General features: G+C 33.6%; 1 protein-coding gene across 1 annotated transcript in view; it reads right to left on the bottom strand.

Moving 5' to 3' along the window:
* Window positions 1-651: 651 nt before the first annotated feature.
* LOC140328729 (CD109 antigen-like) overlaps window positions 652-16,082 on the bottom strand; it is an 80,522-nt gene continuing 65,091 nt past the window's right edge. The window contains exons 27-34 of the mRNA XM_072408526.1: window positions 14,650-14,815; window positions 13,937-14,127; window positions 13,357-13,509; window positions 13,032-13,097; window positions 12,255-12,394; window positions 5,762-5,921; window positions 5,339-5,441; window positions 652-3,985 (exon numbers count right to left, since the gene is read on the bottom strand). Coding sequence (XP_072264627.1) covers window positions 3,816-3,985; window positions 5,339-5,441; window positions 5,762-5,921; window positions 12,255-12,394; window positions 13,032-13,097; window positions 13,357-13,509; window positions 13,937-14,127; window positions 14,650-14,815 — 1,149 coding nt within the window. The 3' untranslated portion in view covers window positions 652-3,815. The remainder of the gene's footprint in view (window positions 3,986-5,338; window positions 5,442-5,761; window positions 5,922-12,254; window positions 12,395-13,031; window positions 13,098-13,356; window positions 13,510-13,936; window positions 14,128-14,649; window positions 14,816-16,082) is intronic.

Genomic DNA, 16,082 nt, shown 5'->3' with positions numbered 1-16,082 from the left:
GCCAGGGCGGCATCATTGGAGGATGTTGCGGGCTAGTGAGGACCAGATAAGTCCTCAATTCCACCCCTAGTGTGGCTCGAGTTAACCATTTTCTGTAAAGAAATTTCACCCAGAGCCACACTCGGGAATACCGCCAGGGAAGTTAATCTGAATTTCTTTCCATTATTTTGTCCATATACTAGGATTAGATATTCCTGCTGAACATTGTTGAATGCTTTTTGTATAAATAATAAAACACATATACTGTATATCTTGTTTTTATCTTTTTCATAAATGCCTGTTATTTACCATTATTCTCTTGCTCTTAGAAGTTAATTAATTTGTCTTGTATCCAATACTTATCCGATCTTATGCCATGAAAAAGGCCACCTAATGGTGCTTTCACTTCAAGGCCAAACTTTAAAGGCAATGAAAAAAATGCAATGGAAGTGAAACAGCGTAGCTTTCTCCTGCCTGTTTTATCAGCTTAGATATCTGTGCTCAAATATACTCATTCAACTGCAGCCTTTTTACCCTACACACAATAAGATACCTATTTTAAAAGACAGGGCTTTTAGTTTTATAAGTCTTCTGACTTATAATCATGACTTATAAATTATAAATTTAATGTAAATATAAATCAATAGTAAAAAATTAAAACACAGAAAATAATTAAAAAAACAGAAATTTAATAAGGCAAAGCAAGCAGTGCAAAAAGACCTAAACTTAAAAGCTTAAAGTCAAATTATTATTCTAGGAATAAAATGATTGTGTAAAAAGAATAATTTTGTTAAATAAAAATATAAATCCCAAAAAGAGACATGTACAATACAACATTTAACAGATTGTGTACCACCAAGCTCATCCTCTTTAGTATATCTGTCTAATTTTTTTTTAAAGTTACATTGGTTGAAAAATGAAACAAATCCACAAAGTTCTAATGATATCTAAATAAATAAAAAAACACACATACAGAGCCCTCAACCCACAGTTAAGCTTTTTCTTTTGCCATAAAAATCCCAGCAACAAGTTTTTTTTTTATGTTGCACACAGCCACCTACATACATATACTATCATTGTAAACTTTAGAGCATAGCTTTCCATTTATTCAGGCAGACATTTCTATTGGTTCCAAACAAGTTAAAATGTAACCTTTATCATACAAATAAATGTGTACATACAAGACCCTCAGTGAAAGTTATGTATGACTTGGCACCAGTGTTAATGCAAAGAACTTTGTTGAGAGTTGTTGCATAGAGAACATAATTTTATTAAACAATTTATAGAACTGGCTGGATCAAAATTATTTTAGTTCACATAAGGGGGGAGTAAACCCTCCACAGCAATGAGTGTTGCACCCTATATCATATATATATATATATATTTTTTTTTTGAAGGGTAGGAACCCCTACCCTTGAAATTTTTATTTTTTTTGAGGGTAGGAACCCCCTTCATCCCTGTCTTCAGGCTGCAATTGGACTCAGTTAATGTGAAAACAATGAAAAATGAAATGATGATTAATGTAAGAAGTGCCATGGTTTAATATGAACAATTAAAGGTAATCTTTTTTGTTTGTTTGTTTTTTTGCCTTATAAAGCTCCTCTACTTTGTTAAAAAGAAAATTACCTTGTTCCAAATCTGAGCCTGAAACAAATCTGTTATTAGAATGACAGATTAAAAATGGAATAAAACAAAATTGTAAGATGTAGATTACCTCTTTATCAATTGCTAAGGTTATACGTTGCGGTCTGGGAGGCACAGCTAAATCAGTCTTTTGGATAAGTAAAACTGAAACTTACCCATGTATACATAAACTATAAACTTGCAGTCACGTAATAATTTCATGTTACACCATCTGGCACCTACCAGTACCTAGTATTCTGTTATATCAATCTACGAACGACATATTACTTTAACTTTCATTCATTTCTTTTTTATTAGACTTAGCTTCAGATATACTTTATATTAAAGAGGAACTAAATTCTGCTTGTGGTAGAGTGTTGGCATAATTGGAATAGCATACTTTTGCATTATGACATACTTACCTCACACAGTACTGTCCTCCAATAGTTACAAGTTTGTTCTCCAATTTTTATGCCCTTTACAATTTGTGTTCAAATTGCCAGCGTCCTGCTGGTGCCAGGATAGCTCAAAATTACAGCTTTTTAGGACAGCCCGTTACTGTATTCCATTGTTCTTACCACTTAGGGTGATATTACTAAGTAATATAACTTTGCTCCTTTATAAACATATTGGGGTTTTGTATACTTTGTACTCACTTTATTATTTTCTTTTTATTAATCTGGGTTCTGCTTAGTAGGGTGATCCTAACAAATAGCTTTTGTATCTTACATGTTCCCGTATATTTATGTAAAATCCATACCTCAGTGATTTGATGGCTGACTGTCTCAAGATATTCTTGGGATTTTTATGTTTTAGGGTTCTGTTTTGTTTCCTGTATATGTTGATATTAATGTTTTGGTTTGGTGGTACAATTTTTTTTTGTACCACCTTGGGATTTATCTTACGTTTAAATGTTAAAACAATTACAATGAAAGATGACTGGGGAAATAATATTCTTCCTGCCTGCAGAAGACTCATGACATTATCTTCCCAGAATGCTCCTCAGTTCTTTTAAGGTCACATGTCTGGAGCTCAAGGACTGCTTTTAAGAAGTTAAAGTTAATTTGAAAAACTATATTGTTACTATATATTGTAGAATGTCCAGAATATATTCATGGACTTGTAAAGTTACCCAGAGATTCACTTGTGCATGCTTTCAAAAAATATAATTTGAAGGTAAATTCAAGAGAAAGGCTTGTAAGAAAAACTTACATTTCTTTTCTTTTTATTGAACGATGAAAATGGTTTTAGATAAGTTTTTTTAACATCTATAGAGGTATTAGCAACTGTATTGCAATATATAGTTTTACAATATAGAAAACTATACAGTTCATGCAAAGTTTTGGAAACATATTCCAAAAGCATATAATATTGATATTTTAAAGAACCAGTCCACCCAAAATGGTATTTTAGTTTTTGCTATGTTCTGAATACCTAAATTACTTTAAAATTTAGTGATATCATGTAGTTCCTATACTGGGAAATTACCTTTGAGTTCCACACTCTGTGTCAGATTTGGTTTGTGTATATTATGCGAGCAGTGCGGACATACTGTATGTTAAGATGTCTCTTAATTCATCAAGAAGTATATGAAACCAGTGTGTGCCTCAATGCATCAAGTTCCAGTTGTGATTGAATCTGACCTTTGAGTGGACTGACCCTTTAAATGAATGGTAAACTCTTACTGCATTTTTTTTTCTGAACATATTTACACATCTATGCCATGTACTGTGTTTTTTTTTCCATGCAAGGTTATAGGCACATTGCATCATATGTGGCTCTCAGCTGCATCTTGGCTGCATCTGCTGTAGTATAACCAATAAGAATGTATCTAATATATATAATTAAACATCATTGTTTAAATCCTTTAAGATGGAGTGAATTTTTGTCTAGCTGGTATGAGTCACCTGGCCAAAATTTGTAATATGGGTTTTGAGATCTAAAAAATGAATGAGACGATCATTTTAAATTGATGTGAATATTTGCATGCACACCTGCCTGATCTTCAGAAAAGCACATCATTTAGAACTCCAAGCAATCATGATAAAACAATTGTATGTTTTCTTTCCCACATATTGGACCAAGCTGTAAGCATTATATATAACTTTCTGTCAATTGGTTCACACATCCCAACCATGGTACTACCAGGTGACAAAGTCCAGGACATCTGCTTTAAATTTTACAGCACCAATTATAATATACTTTGGATTACTTTACAGTAGTAAATAATATAACATTAGAAGTACTGTTAACAGACATTTGGCTGGTGATAAATAGAGGCTGTCACTGTTATCTTTGCACGATCTGCAGTCATCTTTGCAGAATGTACACGGAGATAGATTTTGCATTACTTCTGAATTGTAGCTCTTTACTGTTCTTCTCCCTGTAAAAAGTAAACCATAAAACAAGAAAGATATTCTTCAGAAAAAATGTAAAAGCAAAGCAATGTTTTGTTTTATAAAGGCTGGTTTCATATCTGTGCGTTGTGAAAACGCATGGTACCACACAAGGTATGTGTGTGTGCCACATTGAATTATTTATTTAGGATGGAAACCCAATACACATAAATGGTAGATAGTAATGCCTTGCACTGGTGTGCTTGCATCATCAGCAAAAGTGAAGTTTGAGGTCTTTACATCTTGTTGTGCAATATTGGGGAATAGTAAATGATTATTAACTTGTTGTTGATAACTAATCTCTTCCCAAAAAATAGCTGAAATTCTAAACTGGGAAAAAACTGGGAATGAAAGAAAAGAATACATGTTTGCATAGCACTAACTGTAGAGACAATCTCTGCTCAGTGGGATGAATGGAAACACATATGAGACATATAGATTTACAGGTCTGACTGCTTTTGTTACATAGAACCTCTGGGAAAATGCCTGGAGAGATAGGCCAGCAGAAGGGGGACACTCATGTTTCACTTGCCATCTATTCAATTCCAGTGCTACTAACAAACAAAAGTGTAGTAGCTCAGTGTCTCCCTCTCCCCCGGATGCCTTGTGTGGTGTATATATTTGGTGTATTCCGGCAGCTGATTTGATACTCAGGGAGTTATAGGGGAGTGGATGCACAGCAAACTGTGTATGAAGAGAACTGTGTTTGTTATTGCAATTCTACAATAAACTGTTACCAAAAAAAGTTGAAGTGGTAGTTCTGGACTTCAGCTAATGTTCCCTCTTGAAACATTTTGTGCAAGAGGAAGAGAGTCCCTAGTACTGGGCAGGGACCAGGTGGAAGCAGACTGCTAGAAAATACTCTTGTATAAGCCAACCCCTCAACACTGAGTTAAAAAAACTGGGAGAATATGCTCAGCTTTATTTCAAATATTTACAGTAACTGGGGGTATCAGCTGTAAAATTAAACAATCATCTAGCCAATGTAGACTCACTTTCCAGCATCACCTTGTACTGTTTGTATCTGCTACTTCTAATAAAAGTAGTATTAGTAAGGTATTATTTGTGGATATCATTTGACAGACGGACAGTTCAAACTGACCTTGATCTTAAACCTGATGAATCAGTTTACCAATTTCCACTTAATTTTTCTAGCATTATTTTGCTAATACATCATTATGTGAATTGTGGCTGAACTTGCCTCAAGAACTAAACCCAGTAATATGAGGCTTTATGACAAAATTTAAAATATTCAATTATTTTAAAAATACAGATATTTTGTGCAAACTTATACACAAACACATAACCATACACACAAATCAATTCAGTGCAATTTTTACCTGGCTCATAATAATCGATAACAGATACAAAAGCATCTTGAGTGTAGCCAACTTTGGAATATCGAGTAGTAGGTATATCTACACATACTTCTGTTTGATTAATCTGAAATGTATATACATACCATAGTTAAATGACTAAATACTAAAATAAACAAACAGTTATTTAATAGCACCAACAAATAAATATTTTAAACTTACAGTATATTCAGTAACCCTATACTGCAAAAAAACATGCAGCCTTCGACTGCCAACCACTTCTTGTATCCAGCATAAATACTTTTTAAGTAACCCGTGTTAAGCAAGTAACTCATAGCTGGGCATCTGGCATTTTGTACTTTGTATTTTTTTTTTTAAGTTGCACAATGAAGCTATTTTAAAGATATAATCACAGACGGTAACTATAAGAATAATTATTATACTTACATTATCAAAATAAATATTAACTTTGCCATCCATGGATTCTTCTATTTTCTTAAGGGGATATTTTAATAATACACCTTCTAGAAATAATTTAAAGCCACTGAGCAAGTCCACTTGCATAATAGCCATTCCAGTTTGAGCTGAGGTCTCTGTTTTAAGGTAACTACCTTTGTGGGAGTAAGAAACAGGTGGAGTTAATCAAGTTTGCCAAAAGATAAATAAACATCATACTGTACAGATTAATTAAAATGTAAACAATATATACTTTGACTTATTGTACCATATCTACAGAGAAGCAGCCTTATCACCCTAGGAAGTGAATTACGACTACACAACACCTTCCACTGTTTTCACATACATAACAAAGTGTTTTGAAGTTGACAAAAAATTGAAGAACAATGCTAATTGATTACAGTGCAGTAGAGAGTACAGCAAGTTACAAGCTTACTACATATTTCTTGCACGACCAACAGGTATTGGAATAAAGAGAAACTACTTGTTAGAGAGCGCATCAAATTTTTGCAAAAATAACAGAGACTCCACTAAAGGTAACTGGTTCTAATATTGGATTATGCAAAAGAACAAATACATAATAAACACTACATTTGTATAACATCCTACAGTCATGTTATAAATGTTCCATATATTTACATTTAGTTCTTTAAAGTTACAACTGTCCCTGCACCCCTTTGCAAAACAATAGGATTTTCAGCAAGAATATGTATAAGAACATGTATAAGAAGTTTGGTGGTCTCTGGGCTGATTTTGGAGATGTTGCACAAGTGAAAGTGGAGGAAACTTTTCCTAATGTGGGGGGCGGGGGTGAAGGAGAGGGCAGAATCAAAGGTGACACCAAGACAATGGGCCTGGGGAAAGGGTTGAATGTTAATAGCAGTGGTATTAACAGTTAGAGGCAAAGCAAGAGGAGATATGAAAAGTGAGGGGGACTAATGATGAGTTCTGCTTTATATATGTTGAGTTTCAAAAACTCAAAATTCATGATGATATTGCCAAAAGACAATATGAAACTTTATCCTGGACTCTATAAAGTCAGCACTGAGGCCAGATTTCCACCATTTGCACCCTGCTGCACTAGAAGATTTTTAGACTTGGAGAGAATAGTAGGTGGCAGAGGCAACTTTATCCAGACCAAAAGATAGTGGATTTTTTAACAGGGTGGCAGCTTGATCTGGTGATGGGGGGATTTTAAAAAGAGTGGGGGTTATTGATGTAAAATAGTTTGGGAGTAGGGTGTGGTCGAGGTTACTTATATCTCGCTGGCATTAACCTGGTCTGAAAACTGTGCAAGAATTAGAGAGATTGAAGGTAAAAAAAAAATAGTGGGCAGAAAGGGGAAATGGTATGTTGTTAAGGTGAGAGGTTTCAGAACTTGTAAAACACAAGATCTAGTGCATGTATGGCAATGTGTGAAAGGCCATTCATATTCTGTATTAGTCCGAAGGAGTAGGTAATGGAGAGCAGTTTGGCTAAGGATGGATGGTTAGGGCCATCCAATGCATTCTTTAAATCACCAAGGATGATGATGGGAAGGTGATGCGAAAGCATATGTCCATGGTATGTCCTTGGGATGATAATGAGAAATAAATGTTTTGTCCCCTATAGCAAAAACTTGATAAATGCTCATTTAGGTCCGTTATCCACAACAATGTTTATGGGCTCTGCAACTCATATAAAATATTGGTGGATGACAGTAGTCATCATTTAAAAATGCCTATTCTCTCCAGTACCTTAATATTCATTTCTGACAAAATACTTATTATTGTTATTTTCAATATGGTCATACAGGTCCAACAGACATCCCAAGCAATACTAGTGTCTTATGTTCAGGGGCTTCAAAGGTTTAAGTGTTATAATGACATTCAACTTTATGTTTTTGACCTCAAAAGTTGAAATTTCAAAACAAAATTAAAGTGGATCAAATTGCATACTCCTCCACAATCAATTATGTCACTGGAAAAGAAAGTAAGGATAAATACAACATTGTGATTTTTCCAGAACAGGAATACAGGGAAATTTCCCAATGGGAACAATTGTTCCCTTGACAACTATCTAAGAGGGGATTTTCTTCACACTGGAAAAGTATTCTGTTACTTCTCATCTCCTAGGCAGCAACTACAGGTTGACAATCGAAAATCAAGCCATCGTTAATCCGGATCCTTCAGTTTCCCAGCATGAATTTCAGATTGAATGTTCAATACATGGACTGCAGTACACTGTTTGGCCACTAATGTTTTGCTGGCGCTGTTCTGAAGAAACAGCTGTAAGGGTCTTGCTTGCTAAACGAAATACACCTTGAGACATCTCTGTTCTCTCTTGAACTGTGCCAGATGCCCGCGGTGCTGCGAGAGGAAGGCTGGCCTGTGTGTGGAGGTAAATATAAAAAAAAAAATCTGGAATTTTCAAGAATCCAGCGCACCTCAGGTCCAGAGGTTGCTGGATTTTTGAATGTCAACCTGTACAAAGAAATCTCTCTAATAAGACAAAGGTGGCAAAAAAACAAACAGTGATTTTATGCCTCCCCTACATTAAATGAAAAAATAATTTGTTTTATATGTAGAATTATTTATGTAGTACTGAGTCTGTTAAATACATATGCTAGACTACTTTTAAGCCTTAACCCACAAAGGAATAAAGTCATTGAACCCAACAAGCTTGTACTTTTATAACACACACACAGTTCCTTCACATAAATGTAGCTCAGCAATATTTTGAAACACATTATCACTCAATTTATTTTCTCAACCTTCTATGATGATTACTTTACATGTCCAAAGAAAAGAACAGTAATAGACCTTACAGTGGGGTAGTAACTCATTATTTTCAAAAGATGTTGTAAATGTTATATATGTCTTGGGATATAGAAAATTCTGAGAAATATCTTAAAAAAGTGAATGTTTTTCATTGCTGTGATTTTGTATTTGTGCTGGAACTAATGCAATACAAGAATGCCAAATGGATTTATAAAAGTTTTTTATTATTTAGAGACTACCATTGTCCTACATTTTAAACTAACGGAGCAATACATAAGTCTGGAAATAAGAGAAATAAAGTGGTAGATAAAGAAATGTGCAGGCTCAGTATTACAGCTTGCACTAAAAAGATCCCACAGTGTCTTTAATTCAGAGTGGGACTTACAGCAAGGGGTCACAACCACATTAAAAATATGTAAGCACAGGCAGTACCTATTTTCACATGACCTAATTTTTATCCACTGTAAACCTTGACCGTGCCGGTTTAATTTTAAATGATCTGTGCCAAATTAGATCTAACCACAAAGAACAATAAAATAGCCAGTTATTTTAAAGAACAGCACCACGCTACTCTTGTAAGACCTAAACAAATCTCCAAGGGGCACAGTTGGAAGTAGACATTAATGAATGCTTTGTCCTAACATCCAATGAACATGATTACTTTAAAATGCTTTTCACCGGTTATGTTAAATGTTTTGTAAGATATGTACGTTAAGGAATGAAAAATACACATATCAAGTATTTAAAATTGAAAAAGCCAAGTAGGAACCTAAGATAATTTCTCAAAATCAGGCTTTTCTTTTCTGGAAAGGGAGATACATTCTAACCTAACTTGGCTTTCAGATTGGTACTAACTCAAACCAGATGTCATACTGTGAACCAAGAGAGGAATAAAACATATATAAAGAGGCGACTACATACAGTGATTAGTTCATACTACTTAGTTATACACAACAGTTAATAACTTGCCAAAAAAAGGCTCAAAAAATGTTCCAAGCATCTGAAAAAGTAGATAAGCCATTTAAAAGACAGCCAGTAATTAAATGTTGTATAAGTGTGTCAAGTGCTTCTTTAGGAAAAAATTAACAACAGCATACAATCAATAGGATATGACTAACATGGAGATGATAAATTTATGTGCCTTTAAAGTTTAAAGTAGTTTCTAATTTGGAGTAAAAACTATACACCTTTTATATAGGCATAGTTACCCTGTAAATTCTGCTTTTTGTTACTTAGCAAAGGGCACATGTTTCATTTGATGCCCACACCACAGACCTAATCCAATCAAGAATTCTGGGATAAAAACATCTTGATGAGACTAGCCAATAAGGTTGCTAGAAGATCTCTAATTGGTCCAATTTTCTACATACGTCCCCTGCTATTTTTTAATTGATGGCCATGCATATCACTTACAATTTTCACATTGCTTTATATGCCTGCTACTATAGTAATAATGATTGTTGTGGTAAACATACACTTTTCTTAGAAAAAAAAAATCAAAGTCATGATTTTTATTGCAAATTAATTTTGTCTGTTTCTTTAGCCTACAAAAAGTTCTGTTTTAGAGCAAAACCATTAAAACATATGAGTCAGGCACATCAAAGCACAGGCTAGTTAATTAACGTCAATGAATCTAGTAAATGAAAATAAGGTCTGCTGTAAAATTTGTTCTTTTGTACCCTAGTGACATCACCCATCCAATCATGTGTCTGAATTTTTTTATCATATTCAGTAACTTAAGTGTATAATCCCTTAGTATAATAGCATATTTTATGAAGCGAACAGGCTAAACGTCATGAGAAAATTAAGCCACTGTATTTCATTCACTACAAGTTCTAATATGGATTGAATTATATATCATAATTGGATTATTCTCTTCAAGTCAAAGGTATTTTTTTATTTGTACAAAAACAGAAAGTCAAAATCAGTGGGTAAATTTGAATTAGCTTTTAACAATATACAGGCTATTGGTGGGAAAGGACTAAGCTAAGAATAGTGGTATTAGCAATTAAAAAGACTCTTATTGGCCAGGGGTGACAGTTAGCAAGGCTTAGCCATGAAGTTAGGGAAATGTAGAATAAGGGTTGAAAGTTGTTCACCCAGTCCATTTACGGACTTTGGATCTTTTGCCATTCTGATAGATAGATAGATAGATAGATAGATAGATAGATAGATAGATAGATAGATAGATAGACTTGTTGACATTTTAGGTTTTGGTCAATATACTTATATTAGGAAGGATTACATAGCTATGATTTATGGCATTTTTTATTTCAAGTTTAATGAGAAACCAAATCATTAAATAGTGGAAGTTTTGCAAATCAAAGAACATTGGCATAAACAAATTGTGTAATGGTTTCCTGTGGTCTTTACACTAAATAGGCTGCTTATTCATCCTTTAAGTTACTGAATCCATCTACCCTTACAGTTTTCAGGTCAAAAGGTCCCTTATTAGTTCCATGAGGATTCAAGGACTGAAAATTTTACTGAAAGTCTTTTCAGAAATCTGAATTTTTACCCCCATGTACCAATCTCATTCTTATTCTTTCCCAAGGGTAAGTCAAATAGCTTGCCATCATCATTAACATTATCATCATCCATGTAATCATGGCTATCATTATCCCAAGGATCACTGGCTGAGTTTGAGTGTTTCCACATGACAGGCATAAATAATATTCAGATATGGATTGGGTTTTTAGAAAGTTAGTAAACAACCTTAAACCAGTGCTTACTGTTAAAGTGCATAGCTAAACAGTGCTACACTGCCTATTTTCTGTCTTTGTACGCCATAGATAAGTGAGTTGTACAAAGATGCTAACCAATGATTGTCACCATTCATTACAAGTGCAGGTAAATTTTTTGAACATAAAGTCAGGTTTTTCCACCCTTTCATATATATTACACTAAAGACATACATCAAATGCAGAATGGACCAGCTTTACATTGCTTGGTTTTTCAGGTAGTGCTTAGATACTATTTTTCCACTGGTGCCTGCAATGATTTACAGATATATAGATTTTTCTAAAAAAAACAAAAAGTAGTACAGCACAGGATGACTGGATGTAAACAATCTCTACGCAAGAAAAAAAGTCTATACTGTATCCAAAGTTTCTCTTTTGGTGTATAGATAGGAGGTGGTGGGAGGTAAAAAGAAAACGCCTTACTTATACATTTATTTAAAGCACTGTGTTGTACTGCTAGTCTAATTGAAGAAGGGTAAGTACAAAAGTAATAAAAACTGAACCAGCTCTTTATATTTGATCTGATGCTGTGCATTTTTAACATACAAATAGAAAATTGTATGTAGTTATCCCCTACCTACCATGAAATCTAATATAACACATCTGAATGATATTCCTAAATTCATAGCTAATAGTTTGTGTGTTTTGTGCTCATGTTACCTGGCATACAATATCAATGAAATTAGACAAGAATGAGCCAAGATTTCCCCAACACCACTTTGTGAAATGTACTGCAGCCTACAAATGTATAACAAAGTCATTCTTCCTAGCTTAAAAGGAACAAATATGTGTACTGCATGCAAGAGGCAGCGTGCTGGAACAAACATAATCACATTTCCCAAGGCAATAATAATGACAAATTTGGATTGCACACTTGGTTACTTTTTATTATTATTATTATTATTATTAAACAGGATTTATATACGCTCACTCTGAATGCTGTACAACTGCAGTAGAAAAGAACATTAAAAACAATTTACATACCTTGTGCATACATTTAGTGTTACATTATTAATGTTTTCTTTGTCATCATGTACTGTGATTTCTAAACTAAAAGGATCTTTATTATCTGTGGATCTGCGTTTACTGGATCGAATAGGATGCACATTATAGATGACATGAAGCTAAAATGAAAGAAATATTTACCTATTAGCATAAAGGATTCCGCATTATAATATACAGTATATACATTTAGAAACAGTAGCAGCATAATAAAAACTAAACCAAACCAAAACACTTATGAATCATTCAGTTCTTGAATGTGTCTATTTGTCTTTGGACCATCTCCAAACATTTAGTGGACTTTATCAATCACTGTCTTTAAAACACGTGCAACAGGATGTTTTACATGCAGGTTTGGTCAGAATAAATTCTTTATAAATATTCCCCATAGCGTAAACCGGCCTTTAAAACTGACATCCCTCTCACCCATATTCAGGGTTATTTCCGGATAAATGGGTAACTGGTAATCTAATTGTATCAATGAAATCAATCAATCAACTAATGCGCCATCATGAGTGTAACATGTAATGTAAGTGCATTGTGCATACTGCATACATAGTATGCCTTTCTATTCACTATCAAAGGAAATGATCTATAATTGGCTACCGTCTATCTTCGTATGTTGCTCTGTTGATTCGAAAAAATAGGTTCAGATGTATTTAATTTACTTATATTTACAAAGATTCTGCTTAGAAATGTTCTCACCAAAAGAATCTAAAAATATACCTGAATTTGTTTATTAAAGTAAGAAAAAAGTACCTGAAACAAGGCAAAGCCAACACCCTTTGCAGTAACCGTAAGATTGATATTTTCTCCAGCAGTAATCTAAAATCAGAAATTTTGGTTACATGCAGTTCTTCTTTTGTAGTCAGTGCTTAATACATTATAAAAATAATTTAGTTAGTTATATAAGTTAGAAGGGAAGGAGTAAATATATATATATATATATATAGAGAGAGAGAGAGAGAGAGAGAGAGATTAATTGGTTATTGATTTTTTGTAATTTTTTGTTTGTCAATAAAGACACCCTGGCTATTCGACCCAAAATTGCAAACTTCCAAGCTCCCTTAGTCATAAACCTTACTGGTTTAGTTTGCAGCAACATGCGGTTTCCAGAATCAACAGTGAAACTTGTAGAAGCCATCTGGTCTCCCTCCACGGATATATGTAAGGTTGGTTTGCTTATAGAATACCTAGATGCAAATAGTGACATTGCTTGCAAAGCCACGATGGTATCCTGTTTAAAAATACAATATAATCAAAGTTAAATATTATACCTGTTGTGTTTAAAATCTTTTCCCATTTTGTAGTAAATATATGTTACATTTATTTAATATCAGTATTGAATCAATATTTGTGCTACATTTTTTATATAAAAATACTATAAGAACATGGTTGTTTTCTAAATTAACATATTTCCTAAAATATATATTTTAATTAAATCTTAGACTATATAGAAGCCAATATAATATTTGATAAAATAGATTTGATTAAAAAAAGATAATAGCCTTCAATAATTTGTTTTTATTTTTTTCTTACATTCAGTAAATACAATCTGAACTTATGCAGGTTTTTTATTCATTTTAAAAAATATTTATGATTTACTAAGAAAATATTTGAACCAGGAAAGTTTACTATGCTGATTATAGGTAATTCTAACAAACCTGAGTGGAAGAGAATCCTCCTAGGGAGTTCCTCTGCTGGCTTAGCCATTTCATCACTGCTATTCCTTCAGTCACACGATTCTGATATACATGGGACAACAGAATATAAGAGGTTGTTTCTATATCTATAGCGCTTGGCTGCCACCATTCAGAAGCTGTCTGCACGTAGGACTTCCAAAACCTTAAATCCCCTACAGGAAAAAAATATGCTCAAAGTTAACACACAATTTAAAGGACAAAAATTACTTGAATCATCTGAGACTTTGCTTTAGCCTCAGTAAATAACAATGATTAGGAATCTATAGATATAAATGGGCACAGTGCAAAAGACTTTGTAGATGTGCATTCATATGTGCGATCCCATACATGCACTCATAAGCAGATAAATGATCAATGCTAATATTTTCAGCAAATGCAAAAAAAGGCTAATTGATACCAATTCACATAGATGGCAGAAAGTGTGTATATCCTTTTTTAACTACAACAGTATAGAATACTACCTATGGAAAAATCTGCCACCTAGAATTAACTGTGTACAGAAGGAAATGCACATGTGAATACTAATATGGTTTGAGGTAAAGGGACTAATGGGAGCAAGCTAAGCTTGGCATTAATGAGTAATTACCTTTTGCACGTCTGGACTTAAAATTGTTATTTAGTGATGTTAATCATTTAAAATATTTGCCAGTACAAGGCTGCTTCTATGTAGTTACCTTCATGCTCTGCTCTACTGTTTAGAAGGTCTAGGCCTTCTTTAGCTTTGTTCCTCCCAACCAATGATAATGCATATGTCACAAGACTTAGGGTGTAGTTATCAGAAATGACTTCATTCATCTGGGACTCCAAGTAATTTGTAGCAGCTGTCATTTGAGTAGAATTCTGAGGAGAACAACATTTGTTTTATATCATACAATGCAAATGAAGTCACATTTCTCTGGAAAGAACACACAGAGATTGTATTTATTCAAAGACATTTTAAATTGCATGTTTTTACAACATTAGTGCATAAACTCAATGCTTGGCATGGTAATAATTTATTTTAATACAGATTCAAAATGGGAATATAAAATTAATAATTTTAGTGTACAAATATGTAATCTTACAGAGTTTAACTAATCTGAATGTACTTTTTTAATATTTAAGAGAAAACGTAATTAAAAAACATACATGCAATAAGCAATGCAAATGCAAGGGGATTAAAATAAAACCTTATTATTATAATAAAACCTTGTGCCTTTACATGGTCTAAATTCATTATATAAAATAAAGGAACTCTCTAAAACTCAGTACTACAATTAAATAAACCATCTTCATGGTTCAGAATACATGCCGCACCCCATCAAATCAGGGGTCTATTAGGACAATCAGTTCTCTTTTTTGAGATTTTTTGAGTAAAGGGATATCACTAACTAAGAAACTCAGTTGATCACTTGTATTACAAAGAACTTGAGGGTGTTGAGGGCCCCAGGGTGTTATACAGCAAACATAAGGAGGAATGTAGGCATCAGGACATAACATAATGTCCCCACAGGTTCCTACATTCTGCTTTAAAATAAACTATGGTTCAGGTTTTTATTATAGAAAGGGACAGACATGGTATTTATGGTGAGGGTCCCCAAAAGTGTATGATTTGTAGTTATAGCGAACAGGGCTGATCACTGATATTCCGATGATAGGTCAATATGGGAATATATGGGTATAATATGAGAAGGGACAAACCTAAATATGTATATGTAAAAAACATTATTAGTACACTGGACTTCTATATTTTACCACTTGGACTTGAATTGGGAATGTCTTTTTATTGCAGAATAGTATTTGTATGGAAAACATTCACAGTTTCTAGTTTGAATTGAATGTGGGTGGTACCCTTTCTGGTATGTCCTAAAGGTGCATGATCCAAAACTTGCTTGCCATTGACTTTAAATGTGCGCATAAAACGTAAGACACATATGTGTTTTGTGCCAAGGGCCTAATAGTAATGGCAGCTCCATACTTCTATCCAGAAGATCTAATCTACAAAATCAGTTGCATAAGAAGCTGTGTTTTAAGATGATCATATATGTGTAGATGAATGCCAAGAACCTTTGGTTCTTTCCATTCACAGAGTTATAGATGTAACATATTTCAACAATGCTCTGTTTTT

This window comes from Pyxicephalus adspersus, chromosome 4, assembly GCF_032062135.1.
Source record: "Pyxicephalus adspersus chromosome 4, UCB_Pads_2.0, whole genome shotgun sequence".
Taxonomy (NCBI): domain Eukaryota; kingdom Metazoa; phylum Chordata; class Amphibia; order Anura; family Pyxicephalidae; genus Pyxicephalus; species Pyxicephalus adspersus.
Note: the sequence above shows the minus strand (reverse complement) of the source record. Positions and strands in the feature narration are given on the sequence as shown.